Source organism: Pristiophorus japonicus, chromosome 7 (assembly GCF_044704955.1).
Source record: "Pristiophorus japonicus isolate sPriJap1 chromosome 7, sPriJap1.hap1, whole genome shotgun sequence".
NCBI classification, from domain to species: Eukaryota; Metazoa; Chordata; class Chondrichthyes; family Pristiophoridae; genus Pristiophorus; species Pristiophorus japonicus.
In genome coordinates, this window is record NC_091983.1 from 156,122,521 (window position 1) to 156,148,901 (window position 26,381).

A 26,381-nucleotide genomic window follows, 5' to 3' on the forward strand; every position below is an offset into this window, starting at 1 on the left:
CTATCCAAGAATGTCTGAATATGATTGCAACCAATCACTTCCTCAATAGCATCTCTGACTGCTAATTATTCCTAAGATTGAGACACCATCAGATTATTATTGCTGGATATTTACATTCAAAATGCCAACCAATTCCTGCCCAACACTGCCCTAACTTCGTCAGTGGCAAATGCAACTTAATTGTTCATTAAATATGTGTTTTTAAAAGTATGAGAAATTCTCTGATAGTTTCTGATTTCTGATGTGGGGTGTTCAATAAATCCAAGAACATGTAATGAGGTTCATTTGTTAAACTGCAAGAGCAGTTCTGTTGCTAAAGAAGGTAGATGCATCAATTAAATTGATATCTTACCTTAAAGCTATAATCTGATTTCATCTTCTTGCAATTGGAAATGTGATCATTGATTTATATTGCAGTTCAATTCTGTGTTTTAATCTATTTCCTGAAGTTCAACTAGTCCTGGATGGTCTAAATATGTGATAGAATCAAGCTCTGAAACATGCATTCTGTTGATGAGCTTTTCTATATTTCCTTTTCATTTTCCACCAGTTTCTTGACTGTTAATTTGGTCCCGATTTAAACTCCAGGTGGTTCCCCACTCAGGCCAGAGTTAAAATTACAGATGGGTCTCAATTATGTCATTGTGCCGCAACATGCATATGTAAAGAAGGACCCTGTTGGCTCCGGATGCGTGTCCTTGCTGCCTGCTCAGGAGAGCAGGTCAAAATTGCAGATGTTGCAATCATGGCAGCTTTCAGACAATTAAGGGCCAGGGCGATTTTAACTGCCCACCCACCGGGTTTCTTCTGAGCAAGTAGAATTTAAATCACCCATGTCCAATGAGCTCTGGCATCCCAATATCTTCTCTCCCACAGATCATAATATAACACCTCTGACTTTATCTTGACATGTTGTATAAATTGTCACCACTCATCTGACATTGATATTCTTTGGGTTAAGAATTGGTCCTGAGCAGTAGTGTTAAATGGGCAGTAGCACCCATTTTGCGCTTCCACCCAAGGCAAGTTTCTATCCCATTGAGTTTTGTCCAACCCAGTTGATACAGTAATGCAATCCTCATCTCCTATTTTCTTGTAATGACAAGTTAATCTGATACTTGACATTTCTCTTCAATATCTCTACATAAGTAGCCTACAGATTAACAGTGAATTCTACAGCTTCATTGCCATCGCCAGATACTTGCTCTTCTCTGTGAAATTACACAAGGTTTGCTGCTTTCTTTTCTTTGCCACTGTTTTTTTTTATCCTGCTTAAATAACATGTGCATTGAGGGTGTACAGTAATGTACTTCACTGTTGCCATGGAGGTGCAGCCAAAGAACCGTGAATGTAGTTTATTGCCCCACACAGTATATACAGACGTAAGCTGACATTTAAATATTTTTAACATGCCTAATTAAAGTTAACGGCTTTAATAAGCCAAGGAACGTACATGAGAAACTTAAAAGGGCAGTTCATTTTGATGAAAAAGTACCTGAATAGTGTTCCTCAGGGAGCCCTTCCCCACCCCACCACCCGCACCTCTGAACATGCATCGTATAGGTACAGTAGATGGAATGATTTGTTTGGAGTTGCAAGGGAAGTAGCACTTTTAGATGGATGTTTTCCACTGCAAAATGTACCCTGTTGTATAACAGGCATTTATGGGAAGCATTCAAAGTATTGTAAGACTATATGATAGAGAGCATGCTTAAATCCACAGCAATAATATATGGTTATGGTGAAGTCTCCTATCTTGGCAGACCTGATAGTCTCATTAAATTTTTTCATGGAAAATTAAATGGACCAATGGGTATTTACATTTATTCCCAACTCCTGCCAGGCATCCTGGGCTGTTCATCTTGAGACCCACCATTCATTAATCCAAAGGAAGAAAATATTCCTCTGGCACACTGGTTTTAATGGCATCTCTATAACGCCCATCTGAAAATTGGGGCACTCTATGATTGGAACAACTTGATAAAGACATCTCTGCAATTTATAATGGCTTTATGCTATTTGCATACCATCAGCCAAGCTACTTTTAACTGAAGGTGATCCTTAAAACCTGCAGCAGCACTTAATTTGTCACCTATTAATGGGTAAGTTCCCAATGAAAGGTGCTTTTGTCAGTGGGTGCTCTTCACAGAATATAAATGAAGCTTAACCCAGAAATAGAAATGGGATCAGCACAACCCGACCTCAGCCCAATCAGAGGTCTGAATGAAAACCAGAAGTTCTGGACCCAAAGACAAATGGATAGAATTGTGAAAATGCCAATAAACCTTTGAGTCCCATAGAATAAGATCAGAATTTGACTTATTCAGTCATGTAAAACAATGGCCTTGCCTGTAACCTTCAATTCTCTGATTAACTAAATACCTATCAAACTCTACTTTTGCTGAGAATCTGCTCCACATACCTATTATTTTATAAGAAAAGAAAATTAATCTAATCAATAATCTCAATTGAGGGCTATCAATATTGAACATTTGTCCCTGAGTTTGGCTCAGTGGGTAGCACTCTCGCCTCTGAGTCAGAAGCTTGTGGGTTCATGTCCCACTCCAGGTACGTGAGCTCAAAAAATCTAGATTGACACTCTAGTGCAGTGTTGGAGGTGCCATCATTCAGATGAGACGTTAAACCGAGGTCTGATCAGCTCTCTCAAGTGGACGTAAACAATCCCATGGCATTATTTCGAAGAAGAGCAGGGGAGTTATCCCTGGTGTCCTGGCCAATATTTGTCCCTCAATCAACATAACAAAAACAGATTATCTGATCATTATCACATTGCTGTTTGTGGGAGCTTTCATGTGTGCAAATTGGCTGCCGCGTTTCCCACATTACAACAGTGACTACACTCCAAAAGTACTTAATTGGCTGTAAAACGCTTTGAGGTATCTAGTGGTCATGAAAAGCACTATATAAACCCAAGTCTTTCTTTCTTTCTTTCTTTCTTTCTTTCTTTCTATATCTACACTTATCGCCCAAGTCAAATAGTCTGCTTACATTTCCAACATCTAGGTCTCTCAGCATTTTAAAGATCTGGATCATGTCCCCATCAATCTTTTTCAATAGAAACAAGTTTACCTGTATATGTCTGATCATACCTTGGGGCTCTAATCGCAGAATCGTCCTTATTGGTCACCCCTAAACTGATTGCCTATTTTCTCTTGTGGGAGTATTTAGCCTCAGCTAGTGCTTCTCTGTGATGTTGTGGCTGAAACCAGGAACTCACTGTGCATGGAGCTGTTGAATAATAGCACAGTGATAATTATATTCAGATTTAGCGATGTTTTACAGTAATGGATAGGACCCATTAAGAGGTACAAGCCTAGATTTTTCTGAATGACATAATTTTAACTCCGTAAATAAATGAGTTGATGTTGGCATTAAAATAATGCCGATCATAAAATCATGGCTACAATTTGATATTTAATTTTTAGAATACAGCTAAGTCAAGAAATTCCTATAAATTATATAAAAAGTCCAATCAGCTACATATTTACATGATTCAACTTGATGATGTGTTTCTCCATCCAGTTTTATGATGGCATTTCCATTAATGTACTGTGAACTTAGTCTTCGAAAAATCTGCAAGATGGCTATTTTTGTAATTGATGTACTTCCATTTTAAATATTTTATGAATTTACACTCCCTGTGCAGAGCTTTACCTGCTGGGAGAATATGTCAGGAATTAGAGTATGCACTCCCCACCATTTTACATTCACTCATTTTAATGGAAGGAAAATTGTAGGTGGTGCACGACTGAATTCTCAATATGGACCCCCAATGGGTAAAGTGCTATATGGAGAGCATAAATTCATAAAATGACCCCTACTGTGTAATAGTGTTGGGTAAGTAAAAGCGTAATCATTTCTATATTTTGATTATGTTATGATTCCCTTTCAAAGCTTAGCAAACACTAACACTGAATATTTGTGATATGGAGAACCACTTTATGGCCCCAAGTTTCCACATGATTTGCTCCTGATTTTTAGGAGCAACTGGTGTAGAACGGAGTATTCTCCACATTTAGTTTTCTGCAGTTCTAGTCAGGTAGAACAGTTTCACTTTGGAACTGAATTTTTTTTTCAAAAGGGGCCGTGTCCGGCCACTGACGCCTGATTTGAAAGTTTCCACAGTGAAAACGTACTCCAAACTAACTTAGAATGGAGCAAGTGAAGATTTTTGTACGCTTGAAAAAACCTTGTCTACACTTTAAAAAATCAGGCGCAGGTTACAAATTAGGCGTCGGGAACGAGGTGGGGGGGTGGGGAAGGGGGGGAAGGGAAGTCATTAAATTCTACAATCAATCCTTAGTTATACTTATACAAATATTATACAAATAAATCCAACCTGAATAAAAATTTATAAGCAAAGAAAAGATTAAATAAACCATGTTCCTACCTGTGTGAAAGTGCTTCAGGCAGGCCTTTCAGGCAGCGGTGTGGCGTCAGTGTCTCTCGACGGCAGGGGCAGGCAGCAAGCAGCCTTCGAGCTGAGCTGTGGTGCTTGAGGCAGGCCTTCATTCCCCGCGAAGATGCAGCACCCAGACGGACTTGAGGCCATTCGGCCATGGGATTGCAGCGGCGTCAGTGGCTGGTCGGGAGCCGAAGAAAGAACAGCAGCAGCCTTCGAGCTGTGAGGGGGACTGACTGAGGCCATTTGGACAGGGAGAGGCAGCCACATCGACATCTTAATATTTAAATTTGCAGAATGGGTGCACCACATGTTATGCAATGGTTTGCTTCCTCATGCAAGAAATTCTTTGTTCTTGGTGGAAGTTGATCCATTGCAAAGTTGAATTGGCACTTTTATTTCTCCAAACACACAGTCCTTAATTTTCAGGCACCGGTTCTGCAAGTTTGGCAGTGAAAAGCTGAACTCACTGATTTCAGCAGGTGATTTATTCAGCAGTGCTGCTAAAAGCACTCCCTCACACACATAAATATCAAGAAAATTAAAATACAAGCCTTTGCAGGGGTCCAAGAAACAAATCTTCACTTTTTCTGCAGCACTTTTAAAAATGGCCGAGTGCCAATGTTTACTTCAGACTGCGCGTGCGCGAACGCTCCAATGCGCACGCGCAGGGTTGCCGGCACCAAGAAGCCTCATTTAAATTGTACCCGCCCCCTCCTACTTACAAAATCGGCGTGAGTGGTAGGCTCCGCCCCCTGTGCGCCGCGCCAAGCAGACATCGAGCTCCAAGGAGCTCGAGAATACCGCATTTTTTTTCAGGCGCCGTTTTCGGCGCGAAAAACCGGCGCCCAGCTCTGAGGTGCGCCTTTTTCGCCGCGTGTGGAAACTTGGGGCCTAAAGACCATCATAAGGTTACTAAACATTGCATTTTGCTAATAAGAATGAGTCAAGCTGTACAGCTAACTCCCTCACCAGAGAGACACGTCAGATTGGGCAAAGAGCCCTCAACTGTTTCCCTTTACTTTCCACAAATCCACTTCACAGCATGATCCTGGACTGTGCACATGGACTGCAGGAAGCCCTTCTGTTGCATGCCTTGAAGCACCAAACCTTAAAGGAGAATTGTTTGGCACACATCTTATGTGCCACAAGCTTAACCTGCTTTGAGACTTTGCTGCCAGTGAAGACAGATGAAAAAGATCATATTAACCTCCTCAGCCTAGTCCTGGGAAACTGACCAAGCTATAATTGAAATTCGCCAGAACCTCCAGGACTGATATTAATCAACAACTGGGACAGGCTCTCCTGGTATCTTCTAATAACTACCTGTGAGATTCCCTCCTGATCCATACAGAACTGTAATACTGTGCTTGGGGGTAACCACCATCATATCCCACTGGCTAGTCATCTGAGAGAAATATGGTTAAAATTATTTCAGAAATGCTTGAAACAAACATTCTGAGTTGATGCCATCCAACGGCTCATTGATGAAAACATTAAATAAGATTATTAACATTGGACAACCCTGTGTCACTCTTTTACAAGATTTAATAAATATAATTAATGTTGCAGCTGAAGTATACATGTGGATAGAATATAAGAATCGGCCACATACTTCTGGCACATTTCTTTGCCTTACATGAAGAATTGAATTAAGCACTGGCAGCGCTCACTAAACCCAATGGACAGCAATGGATGTGTTTCTCTAGATCATAAAGGTGGCTGGCATGTCATAAGCAGCCCTGTGTAGTCCTTTCACAAGGTGAAAGCCAGATATTGTAAAAAGAAAAATGTTATGGCTGATAAACCCATAAACCTTACCAAAAAAACAGACCCAACGATGACATAATCCCTTCACCTTATATTTTCTCAACAAAGCACAGTCTGACGATTTATCATCCATGTCTAGGGGATTATTAGTTGTCTAAAATTGGCTGTATGAGCTGTCTTACATCAACCAGTTCAAATTACATATACCTTTACTCAACCAACCTTCAGAAAACTAGTGCATTACTGAATAAATGAGTTAACCCTTTCTTGCTGAATCATCAACGAAACCAGGCAATAAAATCATGAACTAATATTTCTTTGTTAACAGTTATGAGAACACAATTAGTATCATATTAATATTAAACACTAAAAATCCAGTGTGCCATAATAGCTCAGCATCAGCGAGGTACTACTTGGTACAAATTGATAATAAGCTTATGGGATGAAACTACCCCTTTTTATAGCCCTGATAGCGCTTACGGGTGGCATTAACGGAGCGTTTGGAGGTTTGGGGGAGGCGCTGTTCCAGTAGCGCCACGCCTCATGATTAGTGCCGCAGCTGGCGCATGCCCGGTGATGACATCATCACCGTGCCCGCCAACCACTCACCGCCCCGCGCTGACCACTTTGCTCTCCACGGATGAAATTGCCCATTACGCGAAGCTGGCATACATCCGCCACCGGGACGCCCTTTAATGCGGAGGCCTATAGCGCCCCGGGCTGCCATTTTATTTTGGCGGCCCTTGCATCGACCGGTCCGCCATCATGCAGCCCGGCACACCATTTTGGGTGCCGTGCCACTGGCCCAGTCAATCGCGTCCCTGCTGACCCAATGGCTGAACTCAGCACTGTGCTACCGCCCTGGGAGCACCCCTCAAAGGGAGCCATGTGCCAGAGACAGCGCTTTGCTTCCTTTTATGGGCGTAAGGCCCAATTCCACGTCAGGGGCGGGCATTCCGGACAGGCGATAAAAGTCTCGGCCCCGAAGATTACCACCCCCGATTGGGGCACAGGGCAATTTCATCCCCCTTTCTTTCAGAACTCAGCCAGTGTTAGACATTGAAGTCACTTACCCAGGGTACATTTTGTGCCCTTGCTCTTTTATTGCTGCCTCCAATTGCGATTCACCATAGAGGAGTACTGAATCATCACTTTAGTTTCAGTATTATCAATTGTTGCTAAAGCATCTCTAGCAATGGTTTGTCTTCCCACCCTGCATCATCATCTCAGGAGTGATTCAAGCATCTGTCCTTGGCCCCTCCTCTTCCTCATTTACATACAGCCCCTTGGCAACATCATCCACAGACATGTGGTCAGGGTTTATGTGCACACTGATGACTCCCAGCTCTAGTCTTCTAACACCTCTCTTAACCCCGCCACTTCCTCTGCATTATTTAATTGTTTGTCCAACTTATAGTTGTGAAAGAGTTACAATTGCCGACAGGTATATATAGAGAGAAGCCTGAAGTCATTATTTCCGGCCCCTGCCTCAAAATTCATACCCTCACCAATGACTCCATTCCCTTCCTTGGCCACTGTCTCAGGCTGAACCAGACTGTCCACACTCCTCTCCATCGGAAATCAGCCTAACCCTACCTCCATAAAATTGTTGTCCTCCACTCCTACCTCAACCCATCTGCTGCTGCCCATGTTAATGCCTTTGACAACTCCAGACTAAATTGCTGCAGTGTGCTTCTGGTTATCTCCCATCCTCAGCCATCTATAAACTTTAGCTGAACCAAAGCTGTGCTGCCAGAATCCTATCCAGCACCTAGTCCCACTTGCCCATCACTTCAGTTCTTCATTGACCTATATTGGCTTCCACTCGCCTAATGGCTGCGACTTCGTCACCCATGGCGAGTTGGGTGTGGCCGGCATTGGTGGCATGTGGGAAAGCCGTTCCCGACTCCATCCCGTCCTCTGTACAAAATCTTCCGTTGATTGGGCTTGTTAAGGCCACACTGCTGAGTTCCCAGCCAATTAACAGGAAGCCAGTCTGATGATGTAATTTGATGGCACATCATCAGCCAGTTTCCTTAAAGGATCATGCACATATTGCTTTTGACAGTTCTTCTGTCGGTATTCTGCAGCTTTGAGCTACTGCAAACACTGACAAGTTCTGCACAGAGGTGCATAGCTGCACCAAACCTCTCCCATCATCACAGCACGCAGGGAGGTCCTCTTCCCTTCCAATGGGTGGAAGAGACCTCTCCTGGACACAAACCCAGCCTGGTTGCACATTGCACAGGAGGGCACAAGCGGGGATGTCGTCAGGAGAACCTGGCTGCAGTGGCGCAAACCTTTCAATGATCTTAGTAGATCATGAAACATTACTGCAAAGCCGCGCTCAACCTCATCCTGCTGTGTTACTCATCCCATCCACATCACTCTGCCTTCCTTACCCTACTCCTGCATATCCTTACAAACAGCAACTTACCTTGCACCTCCAACCATCCCTTTCTCTCTCTATCTACATTATCACACCCCCATCTCACGAGCCACCCCTCACACTCACCCTCATCCTGTCCAACCAAACCAACTAACAACACACAAGGGTAGACACTTGGGTCCTTTAGCCAATGTTCATGTAAAGTTCATGTTGATGGGTTGTCAAACATTGAAATCTTTATTTTCTGCACTTTACATTCTTGGACAGATTTGTGGGCACCTTTGGAAGTGGCTTAGTGTGTTGTAATGAATGATGAGACATAAGGGTACCCCCTACAATGGTGTTGAGTGTGAAAGGAATGGGTTGGACATTGCAGCGATGCTTTATGGTGTTGGTGTTGGATGTTGCCAACCTGCTGCATCATGTGGCAGCCAGGGTGTGCAGCGTCAAGTGACGTAAATATATCCATGGTGAGGCTATCCCTGGCCTCCCAGGTAGCAACATGGTCGGGTGCTGATACCCTGTGTCCTGTGCAGCATCAGGTGATTGCGGAGAAGGTTGGTGTTGTTGGTGGTGATGCTGGTGTGTTTAGTGATGTTGGTGTTGGGGCTGATCGTGGTGGGATTCTGAGGATCAAGGTGAGATTTTTGTCAAGGGCACTGATGCTGGTTCAGAGTGGGATCCTGACCCGCTGTCAATCTTGGCCATTTTGACAGCGGGCCCACCTCCAAACCTGCACTTGCAGGGCTCGGAAGATTTTGTCCTATGTGTCCAACTTTAAAACTCTCTGTCTTTTGTTTCAAGCTCTTCATGGCCTCGCCGCCTCCCTTTCTCTGTAACTCTCTGATCATCTGACTGGATTATTGTGCAGTCCCTCTTCCATCAATCCTCAGTGCCTGCTGTGCTTTCAGCTACCTAGGTCCCACTCTCAGGAATTTTCCTCTAAACCCCTCTCTTCCTGCAACTCCTGGTTTTTCTTGAAGAACATTCTTAAAACCCATCTCTGTGACCAAGCTTCAATTATCCTTCAGTCTTTCCTCTTTGACTTGATGACCTTTCTTTACTGTGCTTCTGTAGAGTGTCTTGGGACATTTTTCTATATTAAAGGTGCTGGATAAATGCAAGTTGATGTAAACATTGTAAACTTTATTTTTAGAATGTAAAAGTTTGACTTCAGCTGGTTGCAGTTCAATTAGGACAAGTGAAAAACTAAGATGGCGTGAGAATGCACCATTTTGCATTGGCTATGAGGTAGTCTCGCAGGCAGTGCAAATGCCAAACTGACCCTGGTTTGTTTGCAATTATGTTTTGTGTTTTGAAAAGAGTGGCTAAAGTAAATGTTGGTCCCCTAGAGGATGAGACTGGGGAATTAATAACGGAGAACAGGGAAATGGCAGAGACATTGAACAAATATCTTGCATCAGTCTTCACAGTAGAAGACACTAAAAACATCCCAATAGTGGATAATCAAAGGGCGATAGGGAGGGAGGAATGTAATACAATCACAATCACTAAAGAAGTAGTACTCGGTAAAATAATGGGACTAATGTGGACAAATCCCCTGGACCTGATGGCTTACATCCTAGGGTCTTAGAAGAAGTGGCTGCGGAGATAGTGGATCATTGGTTGTGACCAAAATTCCCTGGATTCTGCGGCGATTCCAGCGAATTGGAAAACAGCAAATATAACGCCCCTATTTAAAAAAGGAGGCAGACAAAAAGCAGGAAACGATAGACCAGCTAGCCTAACATCTGTCATTGGGAAAATGCTGAAGTCCATTATTACGGAAGCTGTAACAGGTCATTTGGTAAAACATAATCCAATCAAGCAGAGTCAACATGGTTTTATGAAAGGGAAATCATGTTTGACAAATTTGCTGGCATTCTTTGAGGATGTAATGAACGTGGTGGATAAGGGGGAACCAGTAGATGTGGTGTATTTGGATTGCCAGAAGGCATTCGATAAGGTGCCACATAAAAGATTACAGCACAAGATAAACTTCACGGGGTTGGGGGTAATATATTAGCATGGATAAAGGATTGGTTAACTAACTGAAAACAGAGTGTCGGGATAAATGGGTAATTTTCCGGTTTGCAAGTAGTAACTAGTGGGGTGCCGCAGGGATCAGTGCTGGGGCTTCAACTATTTACAATCTATATTAATGACTTGGATGAAGGGACCGAGTAATGTTGCCAAGGTTGCTGAAGATACAAAATTAGATGGGAAAGCGAAGTGTGAGGAGAACATAAAAAATCTGCAAAGGGTTATAGACAGGCTAAGTGAGTGGGCAAACATTTGGCAGATGGAATATAATGTGGGAAAATGTGAGGTTTTCCACTTTGGCAGAAAAAATTGAAAAACAAATTATAACTTGAATGGAGAAAAATTGAAAAGTGCTGCAGTACAGAGGGACATGGGGGTCCCTTGTGCATGAAACACAAAAACTGAGTATGCAGGTACAGCAAGTAATCAGGAAGGCAAATGGAATGTTGGCCTTTATTTCAAGGGGGATAGAGTATAAAAGCAGAGAAGTACAGGGTATTGGTGAGGCCACACCTGGAGTACTGTGTACAGTTTTGGTCTCCGTATTTAAGGAAGGATATACTTGCATTGGAGGCTGTTCAGAGAAGGTTCACTAGGTTGATTCCAGGGATGAGGGGTTGACCTGAAGATAGGTTGAGTAGGTTGGGCCTATACACATTGGAGTTCAGAAGAATGAGAGGTGATCTTATTGAAACATATAAGATAATGAGGGGGCTAGACAAGGTGGATGAGAGAGGATATTTCCACTCATAAGGGAAAATAAAACTAGGGGACATAGTCTCAGAATAAGGGACCGCCCATTTAAAACTGAGATGAGTTTGTTTCTCTCAGAGGGTTGTAAATCTATGGAATTCTCTGCCTCAGAGAGCTGTGGAGGCTGGGTCATTGAATATATTTAAGGCGGAGATAGACAGATTTTTGAGCGATAAGAGAATAAAGGTTTATGGGGAGTGAGCAAGGAAGTGGAGCTGAGTCCATGATGAGATCAGCCATGATTTTATTAAATGGCGGAGCAGGCTCGAGGGTTCAGTTAGCTATTCTTGCTCCTATTTCTTATGTTCTTATGTATCACTGCCAAGCTGAAACCACTATGCAGCAAAATAAAATTTACAACTGCACTAAAGGGAATGATGATTTGGTTGGAGTATTTTGTTGATTATATTAAAGCTATAGGAAATAAATCATTTCATGGGGAGATTAAGATCTATTAATTTTAAAATGTGGAAGAATCATGGATAAAGATTTTAACTTGTGTTTCTCCATAGACTCCACACGATGGCGCTATTGTGAATAAATATGTGAATTAACCCTTAGTTAAAGTTGGTTTATTTATTTGCTGTCCGTGAAAGGCAAATTGCAGTTAGTTGTTCGGATCCGGGACAACTTTCTTAAAGAAAAGCACAACTGTAAAATACAAATCTACATTCCAACCAAACGTGCAAGATGTGAACGCTATAGGGTTTGTAAAGTTCAAATGAAAATCCTGACTGAATGGGTAAACTGAGTGGGTGTCGGCCGCATTTTATAACTGGGATTAGTAATTGAAGGTCCTTGCATACTTCAGTCCTACTACACAGAGTGGCTAATTTTGAATATATGAGTTGTCGTAAAATGTGTATATATTGAGGGGAAAGATAGTTTAACAAGTCATCATCATAGGCAGTCCCTTGAAATCGAGGAAGTCTTGCTTCCACTCTAAAAATGAGTCCTCAGGTAGCTGAACAGTCTGTTACGAGAACCGCAGTCCCTGTCACAGGTGGGACAGATAGTCATTGAGTGAAAGGAGGGGTGGAACTGGTTTCCCGCATGCTCTTTCCGCTGCCTGCGCTTGGTTTCTGCATGCTCTCGGCAATGAGACTCGATGTGCACAGCGCCCTCCTGGGTGCACTTCCTCCACTTTAACAAGTTTAACAAGTAGTTGTTTAACAAGTAGGCGTAGTCAATAGATCCCCTAACAGAAGCAAATCTGTTGGTTGGAGTATAAATCAGGAAATAGTGGGGGCTTGTAAAAACGGAACAGCAATAATCATGGGTGATTTTAACCTCCATATTGATTGGGCAAATCAAATTGGTCAGGGTAGTCTTGAGGAAGAATTTGTAGACGGGTTCCTTGAGCAGTATGTAACGGATCCAACCAGGGGGCAGGCTATTGTAGATCTGGGCCTGTGTAATGAGACAGGATTAATAAACAATCTCCCAGTAAAGAATCCCCTTGGAATGAGTGACCATAGCATGGTTGAATTTCAAATTCAGATGGAGGGCGAGAAAGTTGGATCTTAAACCAGCGTATTAAGCTTAAATAAAGGAGACTACAAAGGTATGAGGGCAGAGTTGGGTAAAGTGGACTGGGAAAATAGATTAAATTGTAGGATGGTTAATGAACAGTGGAGTACATTTAAGAAAATACTTCACAACTCTCAAGAAAATTATATTCCAGTGAGGAGTAAAGGGTGTAAAAGAAAAGATAGCCATCCATGGTTAACTAAAGAAATAAAGGATGGTATCCAATTAAAAACAAGGGCATACAGAGTAGCCAAACTAGTGGGAGAACAGAAGATGGGGAAGCTTTTAAAAGCCAGCAAAGAATGACTAAAACAATGATTACGAAAATGAAGATTGAGCATGAAATATAAAAACAGATAGCAAGAATTTCTATAGGTATATAAAAAGGAAAAGAGTGGCTAAAGTAAATGTTGGTCCCTTAGAGGACGAGACTGGGGAATTAATAATGAGGAACATGGAGATGGCAGTAACTCTGAATAAATAAATTGTATCAGTCTTTACGGTAGAGAACACAAACAATATCCCAACAATGGATAGTCAAGGGCCTATAGTGGGGGTGGGGGAGGAACTTAACACAATCACAATCACTAAGAAGGTGGTACTCAGTAAGATAATGGGGCTAAAGGCAGATAAATCCCCTGGACCTGATGGCTTCCATCTTAGGGTCTTAAGAGAAGTAGCGACAGGAATAGTGGATGCATTTGTTGTAATTTACCAAAATTCCCTGGATTCTGGGGAGGTCCCAGCAGATTGGAAAACTGTAAATGTAATGGCCCTATTTAAAAAAGGAGGCAGACAAAAAGCAGGAAACTATAGATCAGTTAGCATAAAATTTGTGTTAGGGAAAATGTTGGAGTCCATTATTAAAGAAGCAGTAGCAGGATATTTGGAAAAACAAAATTTAGTCAGGCAGAGTCAGCATGGATTTATGAAAGGAAAGTCACGTTTGACAAATTTGCTGCAATTCTTTGAGGATGTAACGAACAGGGTGGATAAAGGGGAACCAGTGGATGTGGTGTATTTGGATGTCCAGAAGGCATTTGACAAGGTGCCACATAAAGGGTTACTGCACAAGATAAAAGTTCACGGGGTTGGGGGTAATATATTAGCATAGTTAGAGGATTGGCTAACTGACAGGAAACAGAAAGTCGGGATAAATGGTTCATTCTCTGGTTGCCAATCAGTAACTAGTGGGGTGCCGCAGGGTTCAGTGCTGGGACCCCAACTATTTACAATCTATATTAATGACTTGGAAAAAGGGACTGAGTGTAACATAGCCAAGTTTGCTGATGATACAAAGATGGGAGAAAAAGCAACGTGTGAGGATACAAAAAATCTGCAAAAGGATATAGACAGGCTAAGTGAGTGGGCAAAAATTTGGCAGATGGAGTACAATGTTGGAAAGTATGAGGTTATGCACTTTGGCAGAAAAAAATCAAAGAGCAAGTTATTGTTTAAATGGAGAAGAATTGCAAAGCACTGCCCTACAGTGGGACCTGGAGGTACTTGTGCATGAAACACAAAATGTTATTATGCAGGTACAGCAAGTGATCAGAAAGGCCAACGGAATCCTGCCCTTTATTGCAAAGGGGATGGAGTATAAAACCAAGTAAGTCTTGATACAGTCATACCAGGTATTGGTGAGGCCACACCTGGAATACTGCATGCAGTTTTGGTTTTCATGTTTAAGAAAGGATATACTTGCTTTGGAGGCAGTTCAGAGAAGGTTCACTAGGTTGCTTCCAGAGATGAGGGGTTTGACTTATGAAGAAAGGTTGAGTAGGTTGGGCCTCTACTGATTGGAATTCAGAAGAATGAGAGGTGATTTTATCGAAACATATAAGATTATGAGGGGGCTTGACAAGATGGATGCAGAGAGGATGTTTCCACTGATGGTGGAGACTAGAACTAGGGGGCATAATCTTAGAATAAGGAGCAGCCCATTTAAAACTGAGATGTGAAGAAATTTCTTCTCTCAGAGGGTGGAATCTGTGGAATTCGTTGCCTCAGATAGCAGTGGAAGCTGGGTCGTTGAATAAATTTTAGACAGAGATAGACAGTTTCTTAACTGATAAGGGAATAAGGGGTTATAGGGAGTGGGCAGGGAAGTGGACCTGAATCCATGATCAGATCAGCCATGTTTGTATTAAATGGTGGAGCAGGCTCGAGGGGCCGGATGGCCTACTCCTGCTCCTATTTCTTATGTCCTCATGTTTTAATAATAGGAGTCTTCAAAATCAAACAATTGTGAAGATTGTGCGTGCAGTTGCGAATTCCCTTTCCTGTATAAAAATTGGTTTAATACTGCCTCTAAAATTAAATTTAATAGCAGACCATATGAATCTTCGAGTTATGTTACAGCGAGTCCTTCAGCCCAGCTTCTTCACAATAGTAACAGTATATCAGGCGCACATCAATTGTCCAATTTTACAAAAACGTGCTGATTTCACTACCTGTTCCTGAAAGATTGTATAAAACAATTTCAGACACAGCAACTTAAAGTCCAATAACAACGCGCCTGTTTATTGTGCCATCTGTGGCGGTTGTCCAGTGAAAATAAGAGGAGAATGCAAATATGTTCTTACATTACCACAGTGACTACACTTCAAAAGTACTTTATTGGCTGTAAAGCACTTTGACATGTCCGGTGGTCATGAAAGGCGCTATCTTAATGTGAGTCGTTCTTTTTATTTTATATATCACAGTCTTATAATTCAACAATACTCAACTTCATGATATATCCCTATTGGTATCTCTGGGTGTTTATCTAAATTATATTAATGATTGATCTCCTTCTGTGTTCGGAGGCCAATTATGTTAACCTCTTGTTAATATTACCAGCTGAAGCACTTTAATAATCTCTATTTAAACAACACAAATTAGAAACACGCTGAAACAAGTCTATATTTCCACAGGGTACATGGACTACATTAAATGTGAGAGGGCCAAATCGTCCCACTTTTGACAATTAAAATGCCGATTGAAATGGGAAAATATCAAATTATGTTCGAATTGGTATTAGTAGCTTGGTTTTATTTGCTTTCCCACAGGGGGCGGGGGGTGGGGGTGAAATATTTTCCAATAATATGTAATGAATACAGAAATACTTTACTGTTCTGTCTGGTGTTTACACCCAATATCCGACAGAGGGCAGAGCAACTACATATAATCGCATGGTCCGTTGTGTCAGCTCATTTTAAAGTCGGGATCGCCCCTTAAAGCTTCTTCAATCGTGCTTCATCGTTCCAGTGTGCAAAAGTTGCGGTAGCAGAGTTTCCGTTTTATTCCGGCACAAAATCAGAAACGGTTCACATTTTCGAAAAGTTCAATTCCGGGCAGCAGAAAGGGGTGACGGGCAATACAACGCAACACTTTGGAGAAGATCCTTTGTGAAATTACTTGGATCAAATATAAATTAAGGACATTAAAAATTAAAGTGTAAAACATACCAGTTAAATTGAACCGTAGGAGCGACCACTACAGCACATATCAAGAATTAAAATCAATCTGTTAATATTCATACATTGCCATGTTATATACATTGCATTCTTCGCCTTTAATACAATTTATAGTATTAATCGTAAACATCGAGACTAGCATAAGAGTTTGATCCATTTGTATAAAGAACTGCGAGGCCATCCCTGATGCTCAGGTCCCTGCTGATTTACTTTGAGGCAGAATCTCGAGTTGGAATGACTGTATTTCGGTATATTAGATATTCTTGGTTACAAAGAAACATACCTGTTATTGACATTATTGATGTAGGCAATAGCTTGGTTACTTTCATAATAACGTGCAATTCAATTTGAACGCTCTTTTGTGCGAAAAGATCAGCTGATAGAAGCAGCTGTTGGGTTTATTGATGGAGCGGTGGAACCGGGCATAACCCCAGGCTTCACACACCCTCCCCGGCTCCAGTAAAATCATTTCATCATTAAATGATCGCAACCCAGCCATGGCCAATCAATCACATTGAGTTTCGGTACAGTTTCTTTTAACTTATGAATTAGCTTTGGCAACGATAATTGTTTCCAAATATTGAAACTCTGGAACTTCGCTTCTCATTTATGTTAATTTTGGAACCACTATGTCCTCCAAAAGATTTGCACTAATGGCGTTCTATTTTGTAATTGTGCTACCGATCTGACTTATTCTATATCCGTCTACTATCTGTCGCCTATATATCTATCCACTCACCCACCTACCTATATCTCCTCTGACTGAAGCTATCTATATGTTATCACTTTATCTCCGTCTATCCATAATAATCTAAAGGAAAAAGAATAATAACTTCACACGGTTGGCAATTAAAATCTACTTATCGTCCATCTATCCGCACATCTTGTATCTACTTATGGCCATCTGTTTCTTCCTCTTCTATATTTGCCGAGATATATATCCATGCCCGATGTGTATTTAGTATGAAGAAGTATTTAGTATGTATGACTGCATAGGAAGAATATATGCAATTAAATATTAAACTACATCGGCCAAATTGTATGTGTTCTGTGTAGAAATTAAGTAAAGTAATGCTATGCGGTAATATATACATATATTGCCTCGTTGAACTTTTATTTTATGTTTGTGTAACCACCAATAAACATAAAAAAAGACATCCGTGTTTTGAACACAGTGGTCAAATGTAAGCACGCAATTTGTTCTAATATTAACCAGAAACCTTTCGGAGAGTTGTTGCCAACCCGGATAAAAGTGACCTATTTGTGCTGACAGTATTGATTCCCGTTGTATTGTCATTGCGTCTTTGAAAAGTTGCAAACACAAATCGCAAACTTACAACATTCTGCGTGTATATGTTTAGCTGTTGTTTCAGAACCGGCTGTTTATGATTATACCATTGAAAAACTACGAGGATTATTCATTCTCGATCCCGCTGTAATTCGTTTAAATGATATTGATATGTGATGAATCAGCACCCCCCAAAAAAAAATACTCTCGTTACCAGTAGGTTCATTTGATTTGGAAGCTGTAACTGTGAATAACATGTGCTAAAAGGGGAATTTCAAATAAGTTATCTACTTTAAAAATAAATGTATTTATTCATTCAGAAACAAAATGACTGATGGCTGGAGAATTGTTCTGGAAGCCAAGAACGTAAAAACACAACATTAATTCAATTCATTTAGAATAGTAGTGCCAGACTGCTTGGTTTTAGTAAATATCTTGGTTTTAAAGAGTAATTTTTAATTTTACATTGTGGTACATCCTTCTAAACTGAGGAAGAGTTGGTCGATCAGAACGAACTAAAACATGCAATATACTCCCATTGTAAGTTTTACTGAGGTGGTGTGCATCCAATGGGAGAGATAGATTGATGGAGAGGCAGGCGGAGGTGTGCCCTCTTATTGCACTGTACATGCATATATTCTATCTGTACATGTTTCAGATAGATAGACATATAAATAGATAGAAAACTAGACAGACAGACAGACAGACTGATTTTACGTTTTACACCCCGTATAGACAGTAACAGGATTTTAAACCCACCGCATTGATGGGATTTTCATTACAAGTAAATCCCTTGTCTTTAGTTTGTTTTTTCGGATTAGAGCTAAACTTTGGCTGTTACTGTTGAATCAGTAAATGTGCCTGTTTGGGGGCTGAGGCAGTAGTGTCACCGTACAGGGTGCTGCAGGAATTCGCCTCGGATTGGGTTCCCCTTTTTTTTCCAATTAAGTCGATCATTAGAGTGGGAGGAAAGAGAGAGAGCGAGAGAGAGAGAGAGAGAGCGAAAGCAGACAGCTGCTCTTCACATGAATGCACTCATCTTCTAAAGACCAGACTGCAAACATGCTCTGGAAACTTGTGGAAAATGTCAAATACGAGGACATCTACGAGGTGAGCAACCGCGGGGATTGTTTTGTTTCTCGTACTTGGGACAAATTGAACGGCTTTCGGGAGTCCTGTGGGTGTTGATGTCTCTGATATAAGTATTGCAATTTGCAGCATTTACGATATGAAGCATTTAGCATTAATGGGTTTAAATAGATGTTTGCCTCTCTCGGAAATGTCAGATTCTCTTCTGATACAGAGACAATTTCAGTATTTTCATAAGATATAAAATAAGGGCGAAAATGTGTTATATATGCTCTGTCCTGTTTGTGAACGGGCAATCGGGGATATTTGGGCGGTTTTTGTTCAGGTGACGATTTTGTAGGCAGTCTACTTGGTTTTGCGTATCTAGATTGCTATTGGAAAGTCAACTTGGAAATGATGGTTATGTTCCGGTCTCGAGCCGTTTGCTTATGATAATGTAATTGCTAGCAAATTATAAAGTGTATTTTTAGAGACAGTTTCGGAGGTCGTGTGTGTTCAATCCTGTTGCCCGCAGCCGGTGAAGTGAGACGGTGTCAGGCTAGGAATTGCAAGAGGTCAGGTTCTGTAAGCAAGTAATTCTAGAAGCCGGTTAATATTTTTTTTAAGTTGTAGCTCACACTTTACACATTGGCACATTTTAATTTATGGGAAGAATCAGGGAAAGGGGGTGTTTATATATATATATATATATATATGTACATGAGTGCAGCCATAAATGTGAAAGAGAGATTGGAGATAAATGATGTCAGCGTTGTATTTTGCATGGAACTAGCAGTCCAAACAATTGTCATTGGTGAGGAAGAAGCGGAAAAGGTAACTGGTTTTATAAAGAGCTTACACCACATAAAAGTTAAGACAAATAGCACGCGTTTGAAAAGGTTTCATAATGTGTTCCCGGAATGGTTTGTTGAATTAAGTGACTAGCATAACAATACACAAAGAGCCCAGAAAATGGCTTATGGAAGAGAGTAAAAAGGCTGATGAATTGATGCCAACGTGCTGCTTACGGACCCTTTAGAGCAGCCCGGCGGGTAGCCGCCCTCCATAGAGCCACAAATGTCTCCGCTCTCAAGGCTCTCGTCAGGCTAATTATCAACCGCAAGCTGGCAAAATCCGAAGGATTTGCGACAGAATTTCAATACAAGCTAGTATAAGTCAATTTAACTTTATCGCTGTTTGTTTTCCATTCGTTTATCAGAAAACGCTGTCAATTTCTGATCAGATCTATGCAGCCTCATTGAAGTACAATAATACTTCATTTTTTACACAACCGTAGACACTTTACTTTACTGTTTTCTTTTAACCGAGTTGTTAAAAGACCCTTATGTCTATTTTTCTTTAAGATCAAACTTTTAATTATCAAGTGTTTGTACGAATGAAATCATATTTCCCGATTTGTTTAATGCCATACTGTTAAAATGTCGAAACTGTTTAATGATTCATAAATAATTGGATAGCCAAATACATTTAAATGGCTTACCCTTGAATGTAAACTACCGCACAATAAACTTTTATCATCAGCCATAATTTAATTAATTTAAACAGTAATTTATTTTGAGAGAGCATTTGCGCTGGTCACGTTAAGTTCCCTTGATTCAGTTGAAATACAGAATCCCCTTTGGGCTCTGATTGCCCCAAACATGAATGGAACCCCCAACTTAAAAAATACAAATACAAATATTCATTTATCTGAAATGTATTTCGCCGGCGGATAGTGAGTGAATACCGTGCGTTTGGATACACACAGGGTTCATTGAGAACAGGTCCCAATCATTTTAAATTCCTGTCAGTGGAACATTTCGAACTTTTTAAGGTAGTCATGAAAATATGGTGGGATTGCAGGGACAAGTCGAGGCAACTGATGTGAGGGAAAGGAATTGAATTTTTAAACAAGGGCCGTACAAGCCAGTCCAACGGGTTCGACAGTAACCCGGAACAAGTATCACACAACTGCCCCCCCCCCCAAAAAAAAAATACACCCAAACTTGCCCCTCTGGCTTGCACCAGCTCCGTAAACTTCAAGGGTCTTTACAGAAACCCTGGTAAATGTTTTACAGCTGGCGGCAGGAAAGGGGGACTTTATTAAAACATCAGTGAGATAACGTAGGGGAGCGAGAGGACTGGATTTGCAACGCCTTAGATCACGGACTGTGATAACAAAGAAAGCTTTGGCGGCAGATTCTTTCAAAAGCAATTTGCAAAATGTCTGACGTCTCCCACTCACACACTTGTGATGATTCTGTCGGGTTCCATGTATTTGGTTTTATACTAAAACGCACAGGAATTTCTATCTATTGCACTCTAAAAAAGAGATTGGCGGCAGGCACTGCTCTTTATAATCTATCAACATGCCAAAGTATTGTTTTCGTTCAATCTATTCGCTTTTCTCTTAAGTTTTTTTTTCTGCCAGTACCACGTGACAGATACTGTGTAACATTAAAGATGCGAGAGGTAGTTTATTTAAGTGTATCTCTGATAAGATCAACTTCGTGTTGCCAGAGGGACAAAGTGGCTTCGATGTTATCGGGGGTGGAATTCTATGGCACTGTGCATTGGTTTTAGGAGGCCGGCTGAGTTGATGTGAAGTGGTAACTGCTCTTTCATGGGAATGCCTTTCTCCAAATTCACGTTTTAATATTTGAAGTTAAAAGTTTGTTTTAAAAGAAAAGACACGCAGGATTACTGCTTCGAAAGCGTTGCCAGCTCAATAAAGTGCAGTTTTTTTTTTGCTCCCGAAATGCTGCTAACGAAATTTGGTCCGAAAATAGTTAAGGAAACGAAGGCATTGCAAAACTCCACTGTTGCTCGCTAGCTCTATATGAAACGTAAAAAAACATAAGCAAAAGCAAAAAAAGCTAAACTTTGCAGCGTGTATGGCTGGAGAAGGCGCCTACGTGCAACCGGTCTGAAAGGTTGGGCAATGTTAAAGAGAACGCTGGCACCTAGACATTTATACTGAACAAAGGCAAACCAAGGGTGCTGTTCCTTTAAGACAGCCCATTTGCTGATCGGACTGGACTCCGACCTTCTAGTTGTCTGGCTATTTTTCTACAAAACTTTTCTTCTGCCCAAAAGCCTGGCCGCGGTGCTGCTGACCGCCCCCCGCCCCCACCCCCCCTTGTCTGATTACATCTAGTAATTCTCGTCTGAATGAACGTCATTTACAATAGTAGGGGAGCGCTCGCTGGCTGCTTCACGCTCGATTTGCCACCATTCTTCCTTTAAGTATTCGTGTAATATTAATAGTCATGAATATCAATTATTATGAGGCGGTGTAGAGTGGCAGAGAGGGATGTGAACAGTCAGCACCTTGCCTTGGAGAGGGGAGCACTGGTTGTGAAGCTGGAGATAAAAAATATACAGCATTTGCCCTCTTTTTGACCAATTTTGATGGATATAGTTTTGGAGATACTTCAGGCTATCGAGCGTCTTTCCCTGCAGTCTCTCACCCCTTCTGGTTGATGGTCTGTGATCAGATTTACTACAGATGTTAGTCCACACTTACACAGCCATGGTGAGTCGGATCAGTGCTCGACACAATCCCATTTCGCCCCAAACGCCGATGGCTTTATAATTTAGTCCATAATTGCAGGCTCTTTCTCTCTTTGTATTGTTATCTAATCGGGTTTAGATGGACGCGTCACTGGGCTAAAACTTTCAACTGCGCTCCATAGCTTTTGGCGATTTGAGTTTCAATTTTAGTTAAAGATGTTGCTTGGTTTACTTGACATTCCACTCTCAACTCTGACTGTTTTTTTGTCATAATCGAGGCGACTTTCCCGATACAGTTGCAATGTCCAACTGCAGCCTTTTCCTTTATTTCGCATTTTCATTGCGACATCGCCTATATATTTTTCTGTTTTTAACAATCCGCGTGTGCAAACGTCTGCTCGTTTCTTTATTTTCCTTCCTGTCTGAACTTTTATACGTGTGTGTATGTGGAGAGGGGTTTCCTATTTCACATCATTTCATATTATGTGTAATATAAAATATAAAGGTGTATTGGAAAGCTCCTTCCTCCCCTCCTCCTTTCCATTAACCCGTGTATGGGTTAGCAACGAATTAATTTGTGCGACACTTGATGTTATCATATTTATTTTTAAGCATTTGTTTGTAATTGATGTTTGCTCTGATTCGAGTTCCTAACTTACCAGACCAGACCCACCGTTCTTGTGTTAAATGAACAGTCCTTGTTAAACATTTAAAAGGATGCCTGCCATAAAGCGGCTGTTTGCGATTGTGTTGACGCCTGTTCCAGTTTATTTTCTCTCCCAATATTGCAAATTACCTTTATTATTCCATCACGACGTTTGAACATTTCCATGCGTTTTGCTTCCGCCTTTTTTAGGCTACGTTTACTCTGCAACGTTTTCCTGATTTGATCGCATTGCTTTTCATCATTCTGCTGCCTTTGTTAAATAATTAGACAATAATTTAAGAGCGTCTTTTTTGAAACAGTGTTCATCGTTCCTTTTCATTGCGCACGTTATATGCTCTTTATTTTCGTGAACATAGAATACATTGGAAATACATCCAATTAAACAATATTGAAAGTAAGTCCTCTTGTTTCTTCTTTGCAGGACCGGCACGATGGAGTTAACAGCCACAGTTCGAGGCTGTCCCAACTCGGGTCGGTCTCCCAGGGACACTACTCAACGGCTCCTCCGCTCTCTCACACCCCGACGTCGGACTTCCAGCCACCTTATTTCCCTCCTCCTTACCAACCTCTCCCTTACCACCAGAGCCAGGATCCTTACACGCACGTCAACGATCCCTACTCCCTGAACGCCCTGCACCAACCCCAGCAGCATCCCTGGCAGCAGAGGCAGCGGCAGGACGTGGGTGCCGAGCCCAGCCTTCTACACCAGCCCCGGGTTCTGCCCCAGATCACAGGGCTCGACCATCGCCGGGATTACCCCGGCGTGCGGCGGCCAGACGTGCTTGTCCACTCTGCTCATGGACTCGATTCGGGGATGGGAGACAGCCTGTCTCTCCATAGTATCAGCCATCATGGACTGGAAGACATCCAGGTGAGACTGCAATATTGAAATTGCATTCTAGTTAGTCTACAGTTTTTTATGTAGATTGTATTGCAAAGTTGCCCACTGCGTTATGAAAGTTGCACGTTAGTTGTTTCGCTGGAAAGGTGCTATTCATAGTCTAATATTACGACAGCACGTCAAACATTTTGTCATCTTTGACTTCCAACCTTTATCCCATTGCATATAGCGACAGAAAGAGCCAGTATGCCAAATTATTAACTTATATCTTGAAGAAATACAAAACTGTTCACTATAATAGTGATTGAAGCTATAAACTTTTATTGATCGAACCCATTACATGGTTGATTGGTACTACTTTCGGTCATAAGTTATTATAAAGGCCAATATCATTGATATGTTCCAGATTAAGTCGCACTCCATTAGGAGAGCAGCACCTGGAACCCAGTGTGAGGTGCAAATTATCAACGCTCTCTTTACAGTCTACACTACATACATATAGTTCCCTCTACCATTAGTACAGAACCTGTTTCTGTTAAATCAATACTCAGGCGGCCACAAAATTGTCTTCGCTTATCAGAACTAGTCCCCAGAGAGGAAATCATATTGGAATATGAATGATGATGTTCCATTTTCTAATGTGCATTTAACTGCAATAAAATGATTTCCTGCATCTAATCCATTTGTATCGTTATCTCAATTTATTTTGGTGAATCGATTTCATAGTAAATAAATGAAATAAAACAGTAGTTGTACAATTAGATTTGATGAGATTTGATGCAGAATTAGAGCCTGTGTGAAATTATAGTCTGCTAAGTTGCTACAAACCTATAATGGGCGGTGGGTGTGGAAAGGAGTGGGCGTTCACTGAGCACACAAAGTATGAACTATTGGACTTCCTCTAGTTTACTAGTAATTCGGGATAGCATTCAGGAACCAGTACCGTCTAGTTGATAGTTGTAACAAATTATCTTATACCATTTTTGATTAAATAGATATTAATTTATTTGCAATACTGTGTATGGGTGTACATATGTAGAATTTGGGAATTATAGAGAGTATGTAAGATAACATTCTGAAAATTGGTACTTTAATGACCCTAAAATCCGTACCTATCCCATGAAATCTATGTATTGCGTCTGGAGTCCTGTTATTGTGTCGCATTTGCTCAAATAATTGTCTTTTTGTGTATGAAAGGTTACCAAGTTTGTGGAGATTGGTATACACATTACTGACCTGAGTTGGAAAATAATATTATTAGCAATTGAAGCTTGAATTATATATATATATATATTTAAAACACTTAAAAAGGAAATAGTATGTTTGAAAAACATGTACTTGGCCATAAACAAAGATGGCCGCTGTGGTCTACAATTCCGCTCTCTCGATAACCAATGTGTATGTAGAGCCTTTTAACATTTGGACAAAGGTAGAACGAAAAGGATATCGTGCACATTTAATTCTCAATTCACAATTGGTTGATGCAAAGCATGTATATCTAAAAAAAAAACAATAATTGCGTGTTCATGTTTGTTAACTGCAGAAGATAGCAATAATCGCTTGAATGTTTGGTTTTGGATCAGTCTGGTATTCAGACACAAACTGAGTGCGTTTAATTTGTAACTTTAGTGCCCCGATCTTTTTATGAAATCCTCCAGACATTAATTTTGGGGACATTCAATTGTGTGACAAGTTACGGGACAAACAGGTTCTTCCCTTTCACTGAAGATAAATATATTTTACTTAACTAAAATGTAAATAACGACACTACCGAATCATGACTTTACAAAATGCTTAACGCTGCAGTCTGTAACGGTCTTGGCCGCTATCCTGTTCTCGGTGATCAGTGCAAGTTAGAAGTGTGGCGTGATTGTTCCTATTGTTACCGAGTCATTTTTTAGTAAGATGAAGTGGCAAGAAGAATGGAGTATGATAAATGCCGCACTGATTTATGCAAAAAGAATATTATCACTTCCAAATGTTCACAGGGGACAAATTTCAGGTCGTTGTGGACATCTGTCCTTCTATAGCTCATTCACTTGGTAGCTGCTACTGTCTGAACGAATGAGGCGATGATGTAGATTTATTGATTGCTTCAAACCACGGTCTATGAAGATCACTTATTGTATTGCTGTCTTCTCCGTGACATTTTGCGTGCGCGTGTTCGAGTACGTGTTTCAGCAGGGGACTACATAAATAGGAGTAGGCTGTATGTTTTAACTACAGAACGACTACCATTTAACCATGCATTTATTCATTGACTGCATTGTTATGATAGGCGCACGTAATTTGTCATTACTATATTTTTTGCAAATTTAAAATTATGCATGCAGGATAAGACTATATTAACGTCTCCGCGCGCTTGCTATAGTTATAATATTGTTTTGCGATTTCACTTCAGGACTAATAGCGTCAGCCATAAATTTAATCATGGGCAATGCCACAATGATGCATGTACACATATCTGTCATCAACATTTTAATGTGATTCTTTTCGAATCTAAGGTGATATTATGTTGTATAAGCACTGAACTTCACAGCATCAGTAATATAATTTACCGCGGTGCCAAAGTCGATTCATCTCCTAAGCATTCATTTGCAGTAAAATTGCATTCATTATTACAGAAATGGCCCGTGTG

The 26,381-nt window shown here is 41.0% G+C and overlaps 1 protein-coding gene across 6 annotated transcripts in view; it reads left to right on the forward strand.

Annotated features, from left to right (window-relative positions):
- The first annotated feature begins 18,683 nt into the window (after positions 1 to 18,683).
- tfap2b (transcription factor AP-2 beta) overlaps positions 18,684 to 26,381 on the forward strand; it is a 36,781-nt gene continuing 29,083 nt past the window's right edge. For 3 of the 6 annotated variants that reach the window (XM_070884496.1, XM_070884497.1, XM_070884498.1), the window contains exons 1-2: positions 22,231 to 22,257; positions 23,324 to 23,773. In XM_070884496.1, the coding sequence (XP_070740597.1) occupies positions 22,231 to 22,257; positions 23,324 to 23,773 (477 nt within the window). Of the gene's footprint in view, positions 18,765 to 22,230; positions 22,258 to 23,323; positions 23,774 to 26,381 lie in introns of those variants that run through there. The other 3 variants (XM_070884494.1, XM_070884495.1, XM_070884492.1) reach the window with 2 other exon arrangements.